The sequence below is a fragment of the Globicephala melas genome, chromosome 3 (assembly GCF_963455315.2).
Source record: "Globicephala melas chromosome 3, mGloMel1.2, whole genome shotgun sequence".
NCBI lineage: Eukaryota > Metazoa > Chordata > Mammalia > Artiodactyla > Delphinidae > Globicephala > Globicephala melas.
This window is the reverse complement of record NC_083316.1, coordinates 107,044,486-107,065,992: the sequence shown is the minus strand read 5'-3', so window position 1 is coordinate 107,065,992 and position 21,507 is coordinate 107,044,486. Positions and strand designations below refer to the sequence as shown.

General features: G+C 37.6%; 1 protein-coding gene across 1 annotated transcript; it reads right to left on the bottom strand.

Moving 5' to 3' along the window:
* Positions 1-2,628: 2,628 nt before the first annotated feature.
* Positions 2,629-18,988, bottom strand: MINAR2 (membrane integral NOTCH2 associated receptor 2). Its single transcript, XM_070045098.1, has 3 exons — positions 18,824-18,988; positions 6,209-6,436; positions 2,629-2,808 (listed from the first exon to the last, which is right to left on the bottom strand). The coding sequence occupies exons 1-3, from the start codon at positions 18,986-18,988 to the stop codon at positions 2,629-2,631; spliced, it is 573 nt and encodes a 190-aa protein (XP_069901199.1).
* Between the last annotated feature and the right edge of the window lie 2,519 nt (positions 18,989-21,507).

The window sequence follows — 21,507 nt, the reverse complement described above, 5'->3', positions numbered from 1 at the left end:
ATTAAAAAAATAATAATTCTTTTAAATCTGAGAGCAGCACTTTAAAAAGTATCCACAGCTGGAATTTTTTTTTCTCTAGAAAATTACAATTCTAGTTGCTGCTAGACCTCCCACACACTAACCTAATACACAAAAGCAAAACAAAACAAAAAGCCTCCCAGATTTTTTGGGGGTGCAGTGCTTGTTCTAAAGAACCTGGGAAAGATTACTATTTGAAACCATTATTATTTAAGAATTTATAGCTCCCAGTCTTAATTTTAAAAAATTTAAAAGAAGTGATTAAAATGGTCACTTCTTTGAAGATAATTATAGTTATTATTTAATGACCACCTACTATGTGCCAGGGGTTGTATTTAAATGCTTTTAAAGCATTAGTTCATTGAATTTGAATTGGAGCTTTTTCAAAAAGCCCATATTTGAACTTAAGCCTATTTAGGGCCATCATCTCTGTATTTTCCATGATCTTATTATGCCTTTTCTGCTTGAGCCATTTTCAAAACCCATACTGAAGGAGAAATTGGAACTGCCCTCATGTTATGATTTTTAGTGCACACATGGATGTACTCTCTCTACTTATGACTTCCCCTCTCATGTAGATGCACAACATTTACCTGATGAGCGACAATAACATATTTTGATTCTTCAGTTATACTGAAGGCTGAAAATGAAGACTGGTTTGGGAGCAGTAGCAAAGTAGTAAACTCATCCAAGCTGAAAGACAAATGACTGGATAGTATGGTAGATGAGAGTACAGGAGGGCCAGAGGGAGCAGAGGAACGCTTGACTGGGCAGAAAAAAAGGGTAATGAGATGAAGTGGGCAGCTGCATACTTCTATGCTTACCTCTGCTTCGTGCTTTTAGAGAGCCTTACCTGTACGTGGCCTTGGACAGCCCGATGTAACCTGGTGTAGCACAAATGATTTCCGTGTGGAGCAGAGATCTGAACACGTTTGAATCCCTTAGAGGCAAACACTGGACACTCAAGCTTTGAAAACAGAGTAATAGCAAGTTGTTGTCTACGAGGCATAAGCAGTGAGGGGGTGCCTGCCCTCAGGAAGCCCCCAGGACCTTCACTGCTTCTTAATTCAGTTCTAACTGTGACTAGAACCTATCATAAAGAAGAGGAGGAATAAGAAATATGCTTAAGAGAATTTTTGTGCACAACGATTTTACTGTACAGTCACGCTGTATTTTAATGTACTTTATTTCAAGTATTTTTAAGAGAAATAACAACAAAATGATATGGCAACCCCAAAAGGGCAAAACCTGACTAATGGGAAGAGGAGAATGTCCCTTTTTTTTTTCTGCCTGAGATAGTCTGGGGGCAGCAAGGAGTCTTGAATGAGGAGAAAGGAGTGGGGACGAGGGACTTAGGGAAGGGTGTCCAAGGAGAAAGGGAAGGGTGGTGACTTTTCTCCTTCTGTGCCCAGAACCACGTTCCCAGGTATCTGCGTGCAAAGTAAGGTGACTTCAGGTGCTGATAAACCATGTTAGTGGTAAAGACTGCAGTTAACTAGGCAACTACTTACTAGGAGCCAGGCATTACTCTTATCTATGCCTCTTATTTAGTCCTTAGGCAAGCCCTACTGGGGAGGTGATATTATCCTTTTTCAGAGAGAATGACTTGCTCAGGGTCCAAGAGTTCTAGCAAAAGGCACAGTTAGTATTCAAGTTCTGTTCTCTTAGCGTTCCCTCTGATTTTTTAGGGCCAGGGCTGTTGATATACCCTGACCGCCACCAGGGGTCACACTAGCCAATTTGGATCAATCAGTAAGCACAACTGGATCTAAATGTGATTAATTATATAACTATGGCCTGTCCAAGTTTAGGTCTATGAAAATTGCAACATGAAACTGAGGCATAAAGGATTACCGGGAAAATAAAAATGTTTGAATATCCCTACCCCTTTTTTTTCTGGCTTAAACAGGAATAAAGGAAGATAAAACAGCATGAATCCAACCCAACAGGCAGCATGACCAGAAGCTTGTATCCTGTATACCTGGCAGTTGGCCAAAAAATGATCTGCTCAACTTTCCTAGTGATGACAGGACGGTGATAACAGTGTTTAAAAACCTGCTGTATAACACAGGGAGCTCAGCTCGGTGCTCTGTGATGACCTAGATGGGTGGGATTGGGGTGGGGAGGGAGGTCTAAGAGGGAGGGGACATAGGTATCCATACAGCTGATTCACTTCATTGTACAGCAGAAACTAACACAACATTGTAAAGCAATTATACTCCAATAAAAATGATAATCAAAAAAGAAATAAAAATAGAAATAAAAAGGTGAATATAGTGTAGGCATTAGGACAAAGCTGCTGACAGTTGTTGGTGCTGTTTTGTTCGCTATCAAAGTGTTTAAGTTTGGTTGTCTGTATTAACTTTTTATTGGTTACGATCCCCAGAATTCTTGCTTCTCAAAGGACAAAGCTCAGGCTGGGATTCTTACAAAGGTTTCATAGGACAAAGTAGAGAAAGTTAGCATATCTCAAACAACGTTTGCATTCTACGAGACAATTATATTTGACTGAACCATCGACAATACATTCACACTCCGTAAACAAGTTTTTCTGCAAATGTTTATTTAGAAAGATTTTAAAGAAATGTCACTGTGTCTGTGGCAGTTTCTTTAGGTGAAAAAAGTGCTAACAGTTACTATGGAAACCAAGACGCAGGCAATGAGGAGCAAAATCAGACCTATACGACAATATTTTGAATGCTTCTCTTGTTCTTCTTCCTTTTTCAGTAAGGTATCAAAACCGGGTGTGTACATGTCTCCCAACCAAAACCGTAGGTCATTAGGACTTTCCTAAAAGAAAATTACACGAAGAATAGGATCAGTCAGTGTTACAAACTCAATGAGATTGCAGAACAAGACCGTATAGGTACTTTACGTCCATATTCACACTGTCCTAAGTGTCACTGCTCAAATAAGAGAGGCTAGGCTTCCTTGAATAGTAGGAACATGTAGCTACAGCCTCCTGGCTGACCAGGAATCCTCAGCTTCCACCTGTAGGTCTGCATGAGAATTCATTAGGAAGTCTGCACGGCTTACTGAATAAATTGCTCACATTGCAGGGTCAGAAACACAAGAGCGTTTCTGTCATCTTTTCGCTAATTTCGTGTCTCTTACAACTCATAAATACTGTGTGTCAATCAGGTTAGTGAGTTGAAATAAAATTAAAATTCCTTGCCTTAGCGGAGCCTTGGGGGTTTGATTTTGTTGGCATAATAGGGATAAAGATGTTTGCTGAGTTTTTCAGTAAATCCAGAAGCTGACTTCCATGGAAGGAGGAGTAAGACCAAGAGTAAAGAGTCTTTTCCATGCTTCTCAATCTTCTGGTCTTCCTTGTAGCGGAATACAGCATGTTGGCATGCAGAAACTCTGGCACTGTTTGACCTTCTGGAGAAAGGACCCAGTATATCCTTTCCCACATCACCTCCTAGGCCCCATGTCTCTGATTCTTTCACTGGCCTTGTCTCCCACTCAACCCTGAGAAATTGTCTTCTACTCAATGTCATCTCCTATGTCCAATGAATCATCTGCAAAATCTACTGTCTATACACGTAAAACATATATATACACACACACATATATATTTTTTCCCTCCTATTTTCTCCTGCTGTTTTTCAGTGCTAATGATTCAGTGTCTATAACTGGCATCTGGTAGACATACAACAAATTTATGGTGAATGCTGAATCTCTATTTTCATAAACCCACTTCAGGCCTTATTATTTCTCATTTGGAATATTGCAGTGGCTTGTAGCTCGGCTGCCCACCCTCTCTCTGCCTCTCTAGGCTCAGTGGACTTAAAGTCAGCCAGTTTCCATGGCTGGACACAAGGGTAATGAACTAGCTTCAGACTGCTAAAAGAGGAAGGGGAGCTGGGTGGATTCTGGTGAAGGCAATATAACTCTTCCATCACATTGCTACTAGGTTCAACTTCCCAGTCTTAGAAAAGCGAAAACATTAAAATAAAATTTGGATGACGTGTGCAAAAGGATAGCTGATTTAAAAATCCTTGCCTACTTCACTCTTATCCTTCATTTGTGTCTGTGTCCTAATCAGAGGCCTGCACTTTGCCTGCAAGTTTAATGCCTCATTCTTCAGTAAGAACTTCCATAATGGAGACTATCCTTTCTTACATTCTGCCTATAGCTTGACTTTGTAACTAAATATGGGCTTCTTTTCTCCTTTCTTATTCATAAAGTTAGTAATTTAGAAAAATGGGAGTGGCCAAAAGCACATGGAACTTTCATGGCCTGTAAAGTAGTTGAAAAGGTTTCAGAAATTAGGTTGGGGGCTCTGTCTGCTAATTAGGAGATACCGGTAGGGACGGTGATGAAAGAAGTTGAAATGATGAGGTCAAGAAGAGATCCTAATAAAAACAAAAGCCATGACTTCCAGAAGCATCTCTCAAAATAGCATCATGAGGTCTGCATACAAGCCTCTGACCTGACGGGCCTCTGCTCTGAGGTGAGTGTACAGATAGAGGATGGGTGGGGAGGGGGCCGGCCCTGGCTTTCGTAAAGCAATGCATCCAGCAATTCACGTTCAGTCTTCCTAAGCATGTCATGGTATTGTCCAACAAAATATTACCCCTCAGTGCCGATAATGTTCAGTTTCTTTAGCCTTACATTTGAAATTTTGGTTTTTTTTGAGTCTGTTTGTTAGCCTTCCCCCCACCCCCCACCATTATTCTATTACTTAAACTGTAGCTCCAGCAAAACTGGACTACCTATTGTTCTGACAAACTCTCTCACCCTCTTGTATATGTGCCTTTTTTCTTGCCACTTCTGACAGAAGAGGGCCTCTCCACTCATACAAACAACCTATGTCTTCTGGAATTGTACACATTCTTCAAGTCCAGCATAAATTAACTTTTTCATAAAGGCTTCTTTTAATCCAGTGGGACTCTGTCCTCTTCTGAATCTGCACAGCACTTTCCACTGTTCTTCCTATCCTCTATCCACTATCCTCTTCCTCTGTCTTTGCTCAGTTAGATGAAATTTTGAGGGCAAGGAGAGTCATATTCATCTTCATAGTCCCTTTATCATTCATGTAAACAACAAAGAAAAGAATAGAGGCTCTAGCATACAGTCAAGAAATGTTTGTGAAATAAATCAATACACTTTTTCCTAGTTGCAGAAGGTTGTTTCCTACAGGTATTGATCTTTAGATTCCTGATAAAAAAACACAAGATTATTGTTGCTAGAGGGGAGCATCTGTTATGGAAACGTCTCTGGAAAAGAGGCTACATTAAGGAGGAGATACACTAAATCCACTAGGAGACTAAGAAACTCCAAAGACTTTGGACACTATTTCAAGGAGTGCACACTTGAGATTTTAAAAAGTGTAGGACTTTAGAGGGACATAATGCTGTCCCCTTTAGCAGGAAAAATCTGTAGGTGATTAAAGTATGGGGTTTAGAACAGACATACATTGTTAAAGGAAGTACTTGGAAAATGTCAGACCTTTCTGGCCCTAGGGTGGGCAGAGGTAAGCCAAGGCTGGGTAGGAATCCAGTCCACTCAGAAAACAGAGGGCCTCTCTCCCTGCTTTTCAGGTATTCCTAGACCCTCTATTTGATAGGTGACACCAGGGGGAAAAAAAAGAAAAACCTGAATTGGGTTTAAGCTGGGTGAATGAGTTCATTGCATACTTTTCCTGTGTTGAAATGTTTTTGTTTTGTTTTGTTACTGAGACACAGGAAAATGTCCAAAATGTAAATTTGCAATCTTAAATCACTGAGTAGGCTTGAAATAAAATGATCTTTGATGAGAACCGCCTTGCACAGTGCCTAAGACAGAGCATTTAGTTAATATTTTTGAATAAATGTAGAATAAGGAATTCTTAAGTATTCATGAACATAGATGATCACAAAACTAGAGGAAACATACTTAATCTGGCAAATTAACTTTCAAAACCTGATACCTTCCAGGTAAACCCTTCTTCTGTGTCACACCATTCCTTTCTCTCTACACTGTAGAGATGCTGGTAATTGCTGAAATTGTAAAACACAAAACACATAAATAAACATAACTACTGACTAGGAGAGAGAAAGTGAAGCCAGAGGCCAAAATGACCTGAAATCTGGAAATTTTGTGCCTAGTGAAGACTGCCTTTCACCTCAGTACCCATTTCTTTTAGGATTATTTAACTGATCTCCCTCAACAATTAAAGGAGTTGATTCTTTGCCTTGAGTACCTTCAGATGCCCAGAGAGGTTTGTGTGCAGGGAATGCTTGTCATACTCCTCAACGGTCCATGAAGGATTCTTTTTTCTTTCTTCCATACCATCCTCCAAACTCTCATCACCGTATAGTGGGTTATTCTTCAGAACTGATGACAGGGATGGTGGGGGGCTCTCTGTGCTCACAGCACTCTCCAAACTGGATCTCCTCATTCGTTGAGCAGTAATATTCTTCTTCTCTCTCTGTCAGGAGGCACAGTGACAAAGTTTGTCTTACCAATAGGTCACTGATGACAAGGAAGGCAACGTGAAATAACTGTACCTGAAAGCTTGCTGATTCTGCCTGGAAGCCCAACAGATTAGGACAATGAATGAAGGAAGAATTCTAGGATCCAGTTTGACCTAGGATCCTACCATTAATTGAGTTATTTATTTGCATGTGATCTTGTTGAGCTTCAGTAATCATTCATTAAAATGCTATTTTATAACAACAGAAAAAGGACAATGTTCTTTAATTCAAATAGTAGAATTCTAAACAAAGCCATTTTTCCCCAGCTTATTTGCACTGAGATTTGACACTTTATTTCTTTCTACTTGTGCATTCCATGACTGATTAAAAAAATTTAACATTGCTGTATTAATCCAGCAAAATCAAGATTAAAAGGCATTTTATAGATATGCCTTGGCTTTCATGGGAACTCCCTTAGGACTCTTATTTCAGGCAGCTTGGAGAATTGGACTAACTTAGCATTGCACTCCTATATGTAGCTACAGACCAGCTGGCTTTTGGAAGGCTCTAATTCTGACTTCTAGATGTTTAAAAACTTTTTTTTATTAAAGCATGATATATATGTAGAAAAGTGCATATATTATAAAAGTGCATATATTATAAATTTTCACATACCAAATAAACCCAAGATACTACCAAGAAACAAACCATTACCAGCACACCTCATGCTGCCTTCCAGTTACTAACCCTCTCCCTCCCTAAGGATAACCAGTAGGATAACAGCATAGGTCAGTTTGTATTCATTTATATAAATGGAATCATACAAAGTGGTTTTTCTGTGTCTGGTATGACCTTCATATTTTTACTTTGCTTTTTTTTCTTATGACTACAAAACTATCACAAAGGTAGAAAAATTTTAGATTAAAATTTGTTCATTGGACAAATAAAATTGAGAAGAAAAAAAAGTTTATAGTAACGTCTCATTTATGATGGGGCATCATGGGAGAGGAACTCTACATAAGTTAATTTTTGGAACACTTAGGTTTAACCCTTAAAAACTGGTGACACATTTCATTAATTTACAGGAAATTTTTCAATAAATGTGTTTCATATATTTCAGTCTTCTTAAACAGAGAAGTTTCAATAGCAATTAATATTTTTCTGAGTTATATTTATAATCATTAATACACTGATTCCCTCAGTATCTATTGGGGTATATAGGTCACATTAAATATGTGTTTATATAAGCTAAGTTGTGAACTAATATTATATATAGTTTCCTTCTGAAATGGCTGGCAAAAAATCACCTAGATAAAACCATTCACATTCTCTTTGGCCTTAGGTTTATCTAATTTTCTTAGTCCAGACATTTTTTACATACTTAGTGATCAACTTGGAGATCATCTCTGACTTTCAACTTGGAGATCATCTCTGACTTTATTAGGTTGTTGGTCTGCTCAAAATCAATTTATATTCCATAATATTGAAGTTTGTAATGAAATAATAAATCATCTTGACTTAGTGTTTATCTTTAAGATGGATGACCTCATGAAAAATGTTTCTGAATTGAGAAAAAACAATTTGATACAAAATTTAGATAGTTTCAGTTTAGCATAATTCTGACTCAAGTTTTTTTCTTCAAGGCTAGATATCTTTGACTATCTTTGAAGAGAAATAATTCTTCTAACATTGAAAAATTGACTTTGTCAGTTTTCTTGCCTGCTGGACTATTCCTTGAGCTTCTTAAATAAGAAAGCTCTATAAATCAGAAAAATACAGTTTCGGGGGTTAAGAAAAAATAATACTTTCTATTACAATGTATAAAGATCTTGAAAAACTAATATACAAAAGACAGAAAAATAATCAGAGCTATTTTTAAAAGAACATTCAAGCCATTAATTCTAAACTATATTCTTGAATGTTTGATGTTCATCCTAGAACTTGGTGCCATTTGACAACTTCATGTCTGAAGGACATGTGAAGGGAAAATTAATAGAATAACTTTATTAAGAATTTTATGGAAGAAATAGAAAATACTAATCATGGTTGAGGTTCTTTTGTATTTTGATATATTTTTTCAAAATCTCTTAAGAAAGGAAACAAAGCATGTATTTGAGTTTAACTTTTCACTCCACATTCTAGATGGACTACACTTAACAAAAGGAAACTCAACAGTAATTCCATTATTTTACTCATATAAGCTCTAAAGTAACTTCTTTTTAAAAATACTTAAAGTAACACTTCAAAGCTTACCTAGGCTCTTCTGTATTAACCATTACTTTGTCCATTTACCCTTTATACACTTTAATCATTATTTATGTCATTTATGTATAAGCTATCATTTAATGGAAAGAGTGATATAGAAGACTTTCAGACAAACACTGAGAATATACAATTAATAGGCCAAAACAGAAGGAATCTCTAAAAAATGTACTTCAGTAAGAAGAAACCTGATAATAGAATGAAAGATTAAGAGGCAGGAAGGAATGCTAGGCAAAACAAAGAAAAAAAAAAAAAAGAAAGAAAAAACTGACAAATATATACAGAAATCTAAGGAAGCACTGATTTTATGGTAAAATAGAAATAAGAATAACCACTAATTTGTGAGTTTTAAGATAAAAGAAAACTGAAACTGTACAGTTAAAAGTTTAACAGATATATTTAATTAGGAAATTTTAAGAAGTCATTTCAGTGAGAGTATTGAGATATTACTAAAAAATAGAGAAAGAATATATAGCTTCTAAATTGGTAGATCAGAAGAAAAAGGATAAAGGAAAATTAATCTAAAAGGTAAGAAACCTGAAACAAAGAATATAGAGGAGAAAGTCTTAGGAAAATAGAAAAAAAATTGAAATAATCATGTTAAATGTAAATAGACTAAACCCTCTATTTAAATGACAGACTGTCATATCAGGTTTTTAAAATTAAATTTAATTATATAATATTTACAAGAGAAATACCTAAAATATAAGGACTCAGAAAAAATGAGAGTGAAAGTATAGAAAAAGATATAGCAGGCAAATATAAAGAAACAAGAGCTGGTATTTGACTGGTTAAATACTCAGCAATTTTGTTTTCCCTTCCTGAGTACAAGGGATGACTGCCTTTATTAGGAATTAATTTGAAGTTAAACTGGGGCCAGCTCTTCTGATGATGTGTGGACAAAAGTAACAGAGACCACTTCCAAGCTGAGCCCCTGAATTCTCCAACATGATTTTTGGCTCACTCTTCCTCACTTTCCATTTTTGTGTCACTGTAAGCAAGGATTCTGAGATGGCAGAGTTTTAAGATGAAAGAACTTCAAGCCCTAGGATACTGCTTGGAAAAGAGTTGCCCCCCAAACCCATCTGCCCTTCCTCAGACATGCACAAGAATGCTTTTCTTCTTTTTAGTTAGAGGTACTTTGTCATTACAGTGTAGCCTAGCCTACATTCCTTAATACAGAAAGTGATATCTTGAAATTCTACAAATGTGGGCATTGGCTTAGCAGTCAAGGAGTGGAAAGGGATGAAAGGGATGTTGGAAGCCGGATTGATGGTTACTCACATAATACAGTGAAAAGTGTTTGGTATAAGTGTCATCTGTGGTCATTTGGAATCTAATCCCCTGTAGCTGTAGGAGAGGTATTATAAATAATCAGAGCATTTATGTACAAGGAACACAGTGCTGGTGTAATACAAGAAAAAGATGACATTAGAGAAAGAACTGAATAGTTTGCAAGAAGAAAGAGTAGAGAAACTCTGGAAATTTGATGCCTTCTATTGTTAAAAATCTGGCTGTTTATAGACCTCAAACACTAAGATATAGAATCATTTAAAAAAATGGATTGAGGAAAAAAAAAAAGCGGATTAAAATTTCTTAGCTGGGAGTTCCCTGGTGGCACAGTGGTTAAGAGTCCGCCCATCAATGCAGGGGACAGGGGTTCGATCCCTGGTACAGGAAGATCCCACATGTCGCGGAGCAGCTAGGCCTGTGTGCCACAACTACTGAGTCTGCGCTCTAGAGCCTGTGAGCCACAACTACTGAAGCCTGCACTCCGTAGAGCCTGTGCTCCACAACAAGAGAAGCCACTGCAATGAGAAGCCCGTGCACCGCAACAAAGAGTAGCCCCCGCTCACAGCAACAGAGACCCAATGCAGGCATAAAAATAAATAAATAAATAAATAAATAAATAAATAAATAAATAGAAAAATCAAATGAAACATTAAAAAATAAAAACAACTTAGCTGAACAAAGTGACTCAGGGTAAAGGTCCTGTTAGGGTGTGGTTTCAAAACTATTATTCCTGACTGCCTCCAGGTGTTTGTCATTGAGTTAAAGGATGGAGAAATGGAAGTAGAAAAGCAAACCATTAAAGCCTACTTGAGGGACTCCCCTGGTGGTCTAGTGGTGAAGAACCCGCCTTCCAATGCAGGCGACGCAGGTTCGACCCCTGGTCTGGGAACTAAGATCCCACATTCTGCAAGGCAACTAAGCCCATGCGCCACAACTACTGAGTTTGCACATCTCAACTACAGAGCCTGTGTTCCGCAAACTACAGAGCCCACGTGCCCTGGAGCCCACACCCCACAAGTAGAGAGAAGCCTGTGACGGGAGAGAGGCCCGAGAGCTGCAACGAAGACCCGACACAGCAGAGCGAAGCCCTCGCGACGCAACCAAATAAAAGAAAAAAAGCCTATTTGAGAGCTATGCCTTAAGAGAACTTAAGGTGTGTTTATTGACCTATAGACCTGACCGCAACAAAATAGATATGATTACATTAATAAATAGCTCACACTAAGTTTTATAAGCTATGTATCACCAAAGAAACCACAAGCCTAGAACTAAAAGCTTTTGATTGTTCAAAATTATAAAACAAAACAATAACCCTATGCCTCCAAATATCCATAAATAGGAGGAAATTTTGAAGCTTCTACAGCCTCAAGGGAGGGCCCACTCTGATATGGCAAAAGAGAATGATGAACAAGGGGCAGCTTCCTAGTGGGTAGGACTGGGGACCCTAGAGAACAATGCAGCAGAAAGTCTTCTGAAAAGCAGAATCATGGCCTAATCCACCTTCCCCACCTTCAAGGAAGGAGACCCACACACATTATTTTCAGTGGAATCCCAGAATTACTTTGGGTAGTGTCTGTCGTCTTTCATTTTTCCCATTCAGAAAAGAAGAATTACTGTAGCGATCCCGTTCCTATTCCAATAAAGATTATAGGATGATATGGTTGGGACATCTGCTAAATGTAGTGACTGGCTCACTTTGGTGTTAGTACCTCTGGGGAAGGATGAATGCTGTGTGTAGGAAGATGAAATATATAAGTATATATATGTTTAACAAAATGATAGACTGTGGCAGAGTCTGGCTAGGTGCTCAGCAAACCCATTTCTTCTTCATGGGCATACAACAGCTAGTTTGGGACATAGGCTTGACCCCTAAAATCCCTGATCCTTGGCTTAGTCTCTCTCTCTCTTTTCTAGCTACAAGCATCATAAAAATTCTGATATAATAGAGCCTCAAAAAGGAACAGTCTGGGTTCCACTTGGAAGCAAGCCACTAGGATAATTTTCCCACCCATGACAGATCTTGTATGAATGACAGATACATTTTATTGAGTCAAGTCACTAAGAATTTGGGCATTTTTGTTTCCATAACATAATTTAGCCTGACTAACTACTAAGAAAGTATATATATCAGACAAAATAAACTTTCAGGTAAAAGACTTTGTTAGGTGAAGAAAGTGTTGGTGGAAAATGAATAAATGTAGGCATAATCAGTAAAATATAATATTTCTAAACTTGTATGCCTCTAGTAAAATAATCTCAAATATATAAAGCAAAACTTGAGATAACTAGGAGAAATTTATACATATAATTTTTTACCAAGCAGATTAAAACAATTATTAAATATAAAGAGGGTTTGAACAATGGAACCAACACATTTGATCAAAGACATTGATGTCATTATTCAACGACTAAAAATATTCATTTTAAAAATACATTGAATATTTACAAAAATTGGTAATGTCCTGGACTCTAAAAGAAATTTCAAACATTCAATATTATATAGATCATGCTCTTTGATCACAGACAACTTATTAGAAATTTAGACATTAATATCAAAAAGATAATGTAAATTACCACATTTTGTAGAAATTAAAACACATTTCAAATAAATGATGGGAATTTAAAAACTTAGGCAGAATGAAAATGAAAACTGGAGTTGAAACAGCTTTTGAGGGAGTATTATAAGCATATATGCTCACATTATAAAAGCAGAATGAGAAAATTAATGAAGTAATAAACATCTAATTCAAAGCCTTAAAAGGAAACAGCAGAGTAAATCTAAGAAAATAGTCAACATGAAATAATAAGGACAGAAGGAGAAATCAATAAATATTATGAAGAAAAATAACCCAAATATACAATGGAGAGAATCAACCATATTGAAAGCTATTTCTTTGAAAAGGCTAAACCGATTAAAAATATCTCTGGTAATACTTCTCCGGGAAAAAAAAAAAAAAGATACAAACTCACAATGTTAGAAATGTAAAAGGAACATGAGAAGTTACATAGCACAGATTAAGAACTGTAATAGGAGTATAATCTGAGTAACTTTAAGAATTTACATGCAATTGGGCGATTTCCCACATAATATAACTTAAAAAATTTAATTAAGGAAAAAATAGGAAATGTTAATAAACCAGTGATCATTTGACTAACTGAATCAATAGTTTAAAATCGACCCCAAACATACACAGGTTTAGGAATACCAGGCTGAATGAGTATTGTAATCAGCACTCAGACATTCTTGAAACAGATCATTTCTATCTTGTTGAACTCTTCTAGAATATAGAAAAACAAGGAATACTCCCCAACTCATGTTATGAAGTTGGTATAAACTCCAGACAAGGGAAGTAGGTAAAAGAAAAGGTAATTTTTTATAGGCCAATTTCTATTATAAACATAAATGAAAAAATCATTAATAAAATATTGCTAAACAGAATCCTACAATATGTATATTTTATATACTAGGATAGGAAAGATTTATACCAGAAAAGGATGTTTTACCAGGAGGATGGTTTAATATTCAAAGATTAATGTGACTCACCAATTATCAGGAAAGAAACAACACAGAAGTTTGCAGTACCTTGTGAAAAATATTTGGAAAATATTTAAACATATTTAGAGTAAATTTCCTAGCAAGATGGAAAGAGTAGGGAACTTTCTTAAACTAACAGAATCTGCCCAAAACTTCCAGGGCACTGTTTACTTAATGGTTCAAATATTAGAAGCATTTATCTTGGTTTCAGAATTAACACAAGGATGCCAGTAATCACAAACATTCATACGTTATTGCAAAGTTCTGAGCAATACACTAAAAATTAAATAAATAAATCAAAGGAATAAGGGTTGTAAATAATGAAACAAAACAGTAGATGACATGATTATCTACAGGGATACTTACCATCAAAGTAAAATAGATTTTAATACAATTTCTGGATTCAAAATCAATATACAATAATCAATAGCATATGTAATACTTTATTATAAAACATGATTTAAAAGGTCCTATTCTTAAGAGCAGTAATTACTATCAGTATTCAGATATAAACATTACAACTATATGCAAAACTTCTATGTGGAGAATTATAAGACATAATTGAAGGCTATACGAAGAGCATGATAAATGGAAATATATACCATGTTCATGAACTGGGAGAATCAAGATCATAAAGACTTCCATTTCCCCAGTTTAGTCTACACATACAATGTAATTCCTATCATAATCATAATGCAAACAAGGCATTTTGTTATATTGCACATGTGAGCCCACAGACAACTTTTCTTAGAAAGCAGCTCCCCACTGACCACAATAATTCTGTTTTCCAAATTGCTAGAATGGTTACTTTTATGAAACACAAATTTGATCATGTGATCCTCTTGCTTAAAATTTTTCATCAACCCCTCCAAATTTTCAGGAAAAAATTAAAAAATCTAGACAACACCCTCTGAAGCCTTCCTGGTCTGACCCAGACCTCTCTTTAACCCCCTCTCCTGCCTTCCTCTCCAAGTAACCAGGGCTCTGGAGTCCCACATGTGTTCCTGTGACACACACAGTGCTTTTAATACAGTTTCAGTGCCAGGGACGTTTGGGTCTCAGCTGGGAGCAGTGTGGTGGGACAAAGTGGGTAATGCTTCTGGCAGCATACCATCCAAGGGTGAATTTCTGACCCCAATGGAGATTTTGTGAACTGTGTAAATTTAGCATAACTTGATAAATCATGTCCTGATAATTGCCTGAGCAGCTCAGTGATGCTCCTCAATCTACTTCCTAGAGAATAAATTAAGTACCTCAAAAGTCCTATAACATTTGCCCAAATATAAGCTTAAAAATGGGAGCCCATTGCACATAGGAGGCTGTTTTTTTTGAAATAGGAAATGGAGTATTGGGAATAGAGACAGTCCAGGAGAACGCATGACACGTGTTCAGAGACAGATTGTGAAATACAGTTATGATATACCAAAAAAAAAAAAAAAAAAACCTGAGATAGAAAGAACAGATATTAGAATTTAAGGGGAAAAGAGTTATAAGACTGAAAAAAAAAGTGAGGAAAGGTGATTAGGAAATACACCCAGTAAATGATATTGTCTAGAAACCAAGGGAAGAGTAACCTCCTTACCCTTGGTCTTTTGTTCCAGTTCACAGGTTTAGTACAGAAATCCCCTGGGTTCTCAAACAGATGTGATGGAAGCCAGGAAAAGATATAAGAAATAGATTAACCTGAAAAGATTCTGAAGTCTAACTGCTAATCAGAAAAAAAAAAAAATCCCACCACAATATCTGAAAAAACATGTTTTATCATTTATACCAAAAAAAAGGAATCAGCTTTTTCCTTTTATTACCTCGTTTTATAAAGGGATTGGCAGAAAAATTTGGGATACAATTCCAAATGCCTTCATCAGATACATGCCCCAAATTATTTTAACAACCAGAAACATTAAGTTTTGGCAAAAGTTTGTTCATTGCACTGAAAAGAAATTTATTAGGAAGCTTCTTTATTTCTCTAGTTGAAAGAATTTAAGAAGTATAAATCTAGTGGAATCAAGAAATATTTGCTTGTACTCTCTCCCTGCAAATACAGGTGACCTGTGTATCCACATAGAGGGAATGAACAGTGTTTGGAGATACTGGCATGCCTGAGGACATCTGTGCTTACTTTTCTATACATACGGTATTGCTTCCGTTTGTGTAAAATGGCTTAGAGAATTGCCTCTGAAGGTGGAATGTGAATTTTAAAAAAGCTTAAAAGATAAATTATGGATATAAATACAGTACTCTGTTTTGTTTTTTGGTTTTTTTGGCCATGCAACACAGCATGCAGGATCTTAGTTCCCTGACCAGGGATCAAACCTGTGGCTCCTGCTGTGAAGTGCGGAGTCTTAACTACAGGACTGCAAGGCAAGTCCCTAGGAGATCTTTGTTTTAACTGTTGAGTTACTACCAACATTGAAGGCAATGTTTGTAGACTAAGTCCTTTGACATTCCATGAGGTAGTCTGAATTCTAAACACCATGCACATGGAGGGTATGAGACCAAAGGGTAAGCTGACACAAACCTGAAGCTTGTGTGGATTTCATGGGAGTATAAAATCTAACTGCTTGAGTTAGCCACATAGCTTGACAAATGTATTGACTACATCCTCTAACACCTACACGCACACATACCCCCCTGCATCCACCGTATACATCAAAAAATGCAAGTGGTATTATCGGCTATTTTCCAAATTCTAATGATAGGGTAATTTTAACACATTTTGGAATACTGGCAAGTGACGACGATGATGATGATGATACAAATTTCTTATACTCTTATAAGAAATCCTGTCAATTGTTTTTACCTTATTTTATTTGCTCTCAGTTTTCAGGAAATATGTAAAATGAGCATTACCCTAATTTTGCAAATGGAAATACTAAGGCATGGACTTAATAAGGGCCATAATTTATGTCTCTCAAATTGGTTTATTGTGGATTTGAGACAAGAAACCAAGTTTCAAATCTCTTTATTCAACGTTCTCCCAATTGGCATAATGTCTCCCTAGCAGAGTGAGACATTAAGCCAACAGAGCAAGGGTTTTAAATTAAGAACTATTTAACAGCTGCCTACCACCTTCTGCATCCCTAACACCTAAATTCACCTGGTATATTCAGTGCCTTATTCCAGGTATCACCACAGCTACTTAAAATATTTTTTTTAATTAATTAATTTATTTATTTATTTTTATTTTTTTTGGCTGTGTTGGGTCTTCGTTTCTGTGTGAGGGCTTTCTCTAGTTGCGGCGAGCCGGGGCCACTCTTCATCGTGGTGCGTGGGCCTCTCACTATCATGGCCTCTCTTGTCGCAGAGCACAGGCTCCAGAAGCGCAGGCTCAGTAGTTGTGGCTCATGAGCCCAGTTGCTCCGCGGCATGTGGGATCTTCCCAGACCAGGGCTCGAACCCGTGTCCCCTGCATTGGCAGGCAGACTCTCAACCACTGTGCCACCAGGGAAGCCCCCTTAAAACTTTTATATGTTCACTTCTTTTAGATTTATTTTTTTGCCAATGAATATATCACTCCTGGATTTTAAGATCCAGTCAAGGAGAGAAGAATTACTTATTGACATATTGCAATCTAATGTAGTGAATGTAATTGTTTTTACTCATAATCTGTGACACACCTACTCAACTAAATTCGTAATTGATTTACTCCTTCTCTCCAAGCGTTATTTCAGTAGTATATTGAACTGAAATATTTATTCAGTCATTTAACATTTTATTTTAGGGTAAAAGTATAACTTAATAAAGTTTATCTATAGTTTATAATTACCGATAACATATTCAAAGACATATGAAGCAGACTTTTACCTTCTTGGTTTGCCCTGAATAACTATATCAACACATCAGGGCCTGTTGAAAGAGATGCCCTTTAAAAATTTGCATTTCATTCAGGTTTAGGAACAACATTCAACAGAGCTTTAAACTGTGAAGTTCCACATGAAGGAAATAGGTCAGCTCCAGTCCTAAACAAAAGATGTTAGATCGATGTGTTCCAACCTCAAAGGAATTTATTGGATATGTTTTCTTAGACTAAACTTCATAGCACAGGAGGGCCAAGGTTCTCTGAATTGAGTTTTGAATCATTTTATTCCATGATATAAACAATAAGACAAAGGAGAAATTTCATCACATTTAACTTAAACAAAACACAAAAAAAGCAACCACCAAAAAGGTGTGTATGGATGGGTTTTGAGGATTACAAAAGGGAAGGATGTAAAATTTTTGAAAAGTTAGTTTTCATAATAGGCTGCCTTACAATGGAAATAAATTAAAATCCTCATAGATGGAGGAAACATTTACATAATCATCCAAGTGTACTTGATTTTGAATGATCTCATGATAAAGGTCCCGAGGAGCCCACAAACACACCACAAAGGAGTCACTTTACACCAGGACTCATGAGTAGCAACTGTTTCTTAAAAGAAAACAAATTTCTGTTTAGGGAATTTGAGCCACTCCAAAGGATTTAATGACTTGCAGGGGTTTGCAGGTCAGTCACATCTGTTCTGAAATGACATGCTTCTTCCTGTTTCTAAATTGACTAACCCTTAACCCCATTAGCCCTCACATCTTAAACAAAGATTATTCCTGTTTCATGAGCTGTGCAACAGTCAAGTTTATTTATGTTTATTTCAGCACATGGAACTCATCACAGTTTTATTCTTCCCCTTTGGTTAGCAAAAAGAAGGAAGATGCAAAAGAAGAAAGCAAGAAATGAAGACATGGACACCTGTGGAAAAAAAAGAACCTCTAAAATAATAACCAGCACCTTTCCCAGGTGGAGAGTTCTCTCTGTTTTCTTTCTTTCCATCATTAGGTTGCCATTGTTCCACTGTTTGAATCTCTTTTGCATGAGATCAAAGGGAGTCTGTCTAAATGAGGCAGAAGCAAGATTCAGTTCTCTCAGAGGCCATGCATGAGCCCACACAATGTAAGCTTCTGATGCTTTATGCTTAGACTACCCAAAAGACAGAGGTAGGGTTCCCCCCAGAGCCTTATTTGCAAATGTAGTAACTGATTTGAAAAAAATTGAAGGGAAGGTATAAAATGAGGGCTAGGCAAAATCTAAAATGACAGGCTGAGAAGCTAGTGCTTGGAGGAAAACGAATGGTTGGGAAAATTCACAGAATTTATAAAGCGATCAGAGAAAGTCTCCTTATGTTAAGGAAGAGAGAAAGACCTTTTCTATGGCAAGTGTGAGCAGCTACTTTGCACTCTGTTCCCTATAGCTTTCTTTTTGCACAAATGACGAAATGGCCAATAATGAGAAAGAAGCAAGACCCTGCCCGCGTATTTATGTGCTCCCACATCTTACCTGTGAGTAGATGAGGTTTTGCCAGTGCTGTGCAGCAGGGTAATTCCCTCCCGGAAACTTCACCAGACTGGCCTGAAGAAGGGCTGAGTTCCTCATTAAAGACCTCACGTCAAGCTGCAGGAATTTGTCAGGATGGTTGTTATTTGGCAAAACAGAGAGATCCATGTCTCCTTTCATCTACGGTGGAAAACAAAGGCAAGCAAGGCTGCTGCTGTCAGAGCTGTCCATTATTAATGAGCCTGAGAATGCCTGACAGGCATCTGAAACCAGGTCTCTGGGCTGTGCTCAGAAACTACTCTCGAAATGACACATCCACACACAGGAACAAGGTAGCACGCTGCCTTACCTTTCACCACACACACACGCACGCATGCTCGCGTGTGCGCGTGCATTTAGAGTGCTTGAATGGAACAGTTGGGCCCACACGCATTAAATTGGATGGGATACCAAAATTAGGTATGTGTAGCACGTAATGTCTCTCCATACAGAGTTAGGAGTAACAGTTTAAGAGGAACTACTCTTTGGATAAGGCTGCCAGAATTTCAGGGTTACAGTCCACAGTTGGGAGCACATGAAACAATCACCTGTAGGGAGACATTACTTAATATTTCTCTCTGAACATTGCCGAGCTGACCCAGCTGACTTGGCTCTGCCTGCACAGCCTCACATGTGATACGTGGGATCTTGTTTCTTCTCATGTTTTGACTCCCAGAGTCTCAGGCTCATGTGAAATCTAACCATGTTTAGGTTGTCAGCTTCAGCTCGAGTAGGGAAATGGCAAGAATCTGATAGTTTGCTACAGTAATTTAGTGTCCCAAACTACTGCTTTGACCCATTCTCTATCTGAGGTCTCTTTGACTCTGTTCTTAGCTGTATAAACTCCTGTGACGGGTCTTGGTGTTTACAAAGTACATTTGGAACCAAAGGAGAACATGGCTGCTGGGTTTGGATGACGTGCTGTCCTAAGTGAACCCACCTGCTACTCAGGGAGCCGAGGTGGGAGTGAGGCTGTGGACGGCATCTGAAGCCAGGAAGTGATGATGACTTTAAGGGAGATAAGCTCTCTCATTACAAGCCACTCTGCCTTGGGCAAACCATACTTCTCACCGGGAAAGTATGGATTTTCATCTAGAGAAAGAGGGAACATTGCCACTCTTGAGAAGGCATAGGACAGACACATCAGCAGTTTTTAAAAGACATAGGTTATTATGTTTGTGCCTCTGTAAACCCATCTGATTCAGCAGGAAGGATTTTCTTCCAGAGGAAATGAGGTCACGTGTGGAATGTATCAGCACCAGATTTCAGAAGAGTGCCCTATAGCTTATTAGACTCAGCAGCTAGGATGTTCTTGAATCAAGCAAGACACTAGAGAGTACTTACCTTCTTTATAACAAAAAGCATGAGGCTGTTAAAAAATCATCTTCCCTACTGATAGTTGCAAACTGGATTAAACAACCAATGTTTTCTGTAAGAACTTTTAGACCCAAACTCTATCACTGTCTTACAATATGTGAAATAAGTTTGAGTGGTCTTTATCAATACACTTACTGGAGAAAGAGGTACTTCATAATGACTGTTGATAACAAAAGAGTTAAATCACAAGTGTTTGAAGAATCAAGTGTGTTATGTGTATGTGCATGTACTTACGACTTTCTGGATTTTTCTGGCGGCTGCCAGAACACATCTAATGAACAAATATTTCTCGGGCTGTTTGCTTTTCCTAAAAGATTCTTTGGGGAATAACACACATCTTCAAGAAGAATCTTACTTCTCTTTGGCTCTCTATATTGGCCAAGTGGAGACACAAAACCCAGATCCAAATATATTTGATTAGAAGTTTTCCTTAGCCAAAGTATGAGGTAGGTGAAATGAGCCTTCAGTTTTCCTTAGGCGTCCTTCCTTTTAGATTCCTCCACTGTGCTTTAGATGCCCAGAGGTTTGTATACTATCTCCTTCTGTCTACAAGTTCGGTTTCTGACTCTCCACATTCTCCCACCATCCTTTGTCTACTGTCACCCCCAAAACCATCAGTTCTTACTTCTTACTACTGTCCCTATGGGTAGTCTACATGACCGATAATCAGGAAATCAAGCTTACTACTCCCTCTCCTGCTACTGGCCAAACCCCACCCCCTCCTCACCCCCAAATCACACCTCTGCTGACGCCAGTCCTTCTGCCTGGTAACATTTCTTCCCAACCCTGGATTTTGACCACCTCCTATTTATACTTCACGGGCCATGGCTGATACCTAGCCTTTCACAAAAACTTTACATATTTTCTCTAGTAGGGGAAATGATTTTTCCCTCGTTTGAAATTTCAGAGTGATTTGTTTATACTTTTACTATCTTTTGTTTGATAATACATTTTTCCCTTTTCTTTTATGAGCCCCTATACTGGATACATTACAAACGAGCAGCCCTATTGGATGCTTCCTTCCTCACGAGTCCTGTCCTAAGAACCTCGTAAAGCCCTTCGCTTAATCAATAGCAGTGGCCATTCTCTCTTCCAGAGCCCTCTGGTTGGAAATTGATAATCCAATTAAATTTGATTAAAAAAATGGCTTAGTGCTCTGTTTTTCAATCAACCATGCCCAGTGAAAAAAGAATTCCATCGCCAAAAATATTTATGACATACTCTGTATTCTCTTCTGGTAGTTTATAATGCACAAACTCACATGGAAGACT

Excerpts from the sequence above, each read along its gene's own strand:
- MINAR2 (XM_070045098.1), bottom strand. The coding sequence starts at position 18,988 with ATGGATCTCTCTGTTTTGCCAAATAACAACCATCCTGACAAATTCCTG. Across the intron at positions 6,437-18,823 it reads AAAACCTCATCTACTCACAG|AGAGAGAAGAAGAATATTAC; the intron begins GTAAGATGTGGG and ends GCCTCCTGACAG. Across the intron at positions 2,809-6,208 it reads ACCTCTCTGGGCATCTGAAG|GAAAGTCCTAATGACCTACG; the intron begins GTACTCAAGGCA and ends ATTTTCTTTTAG.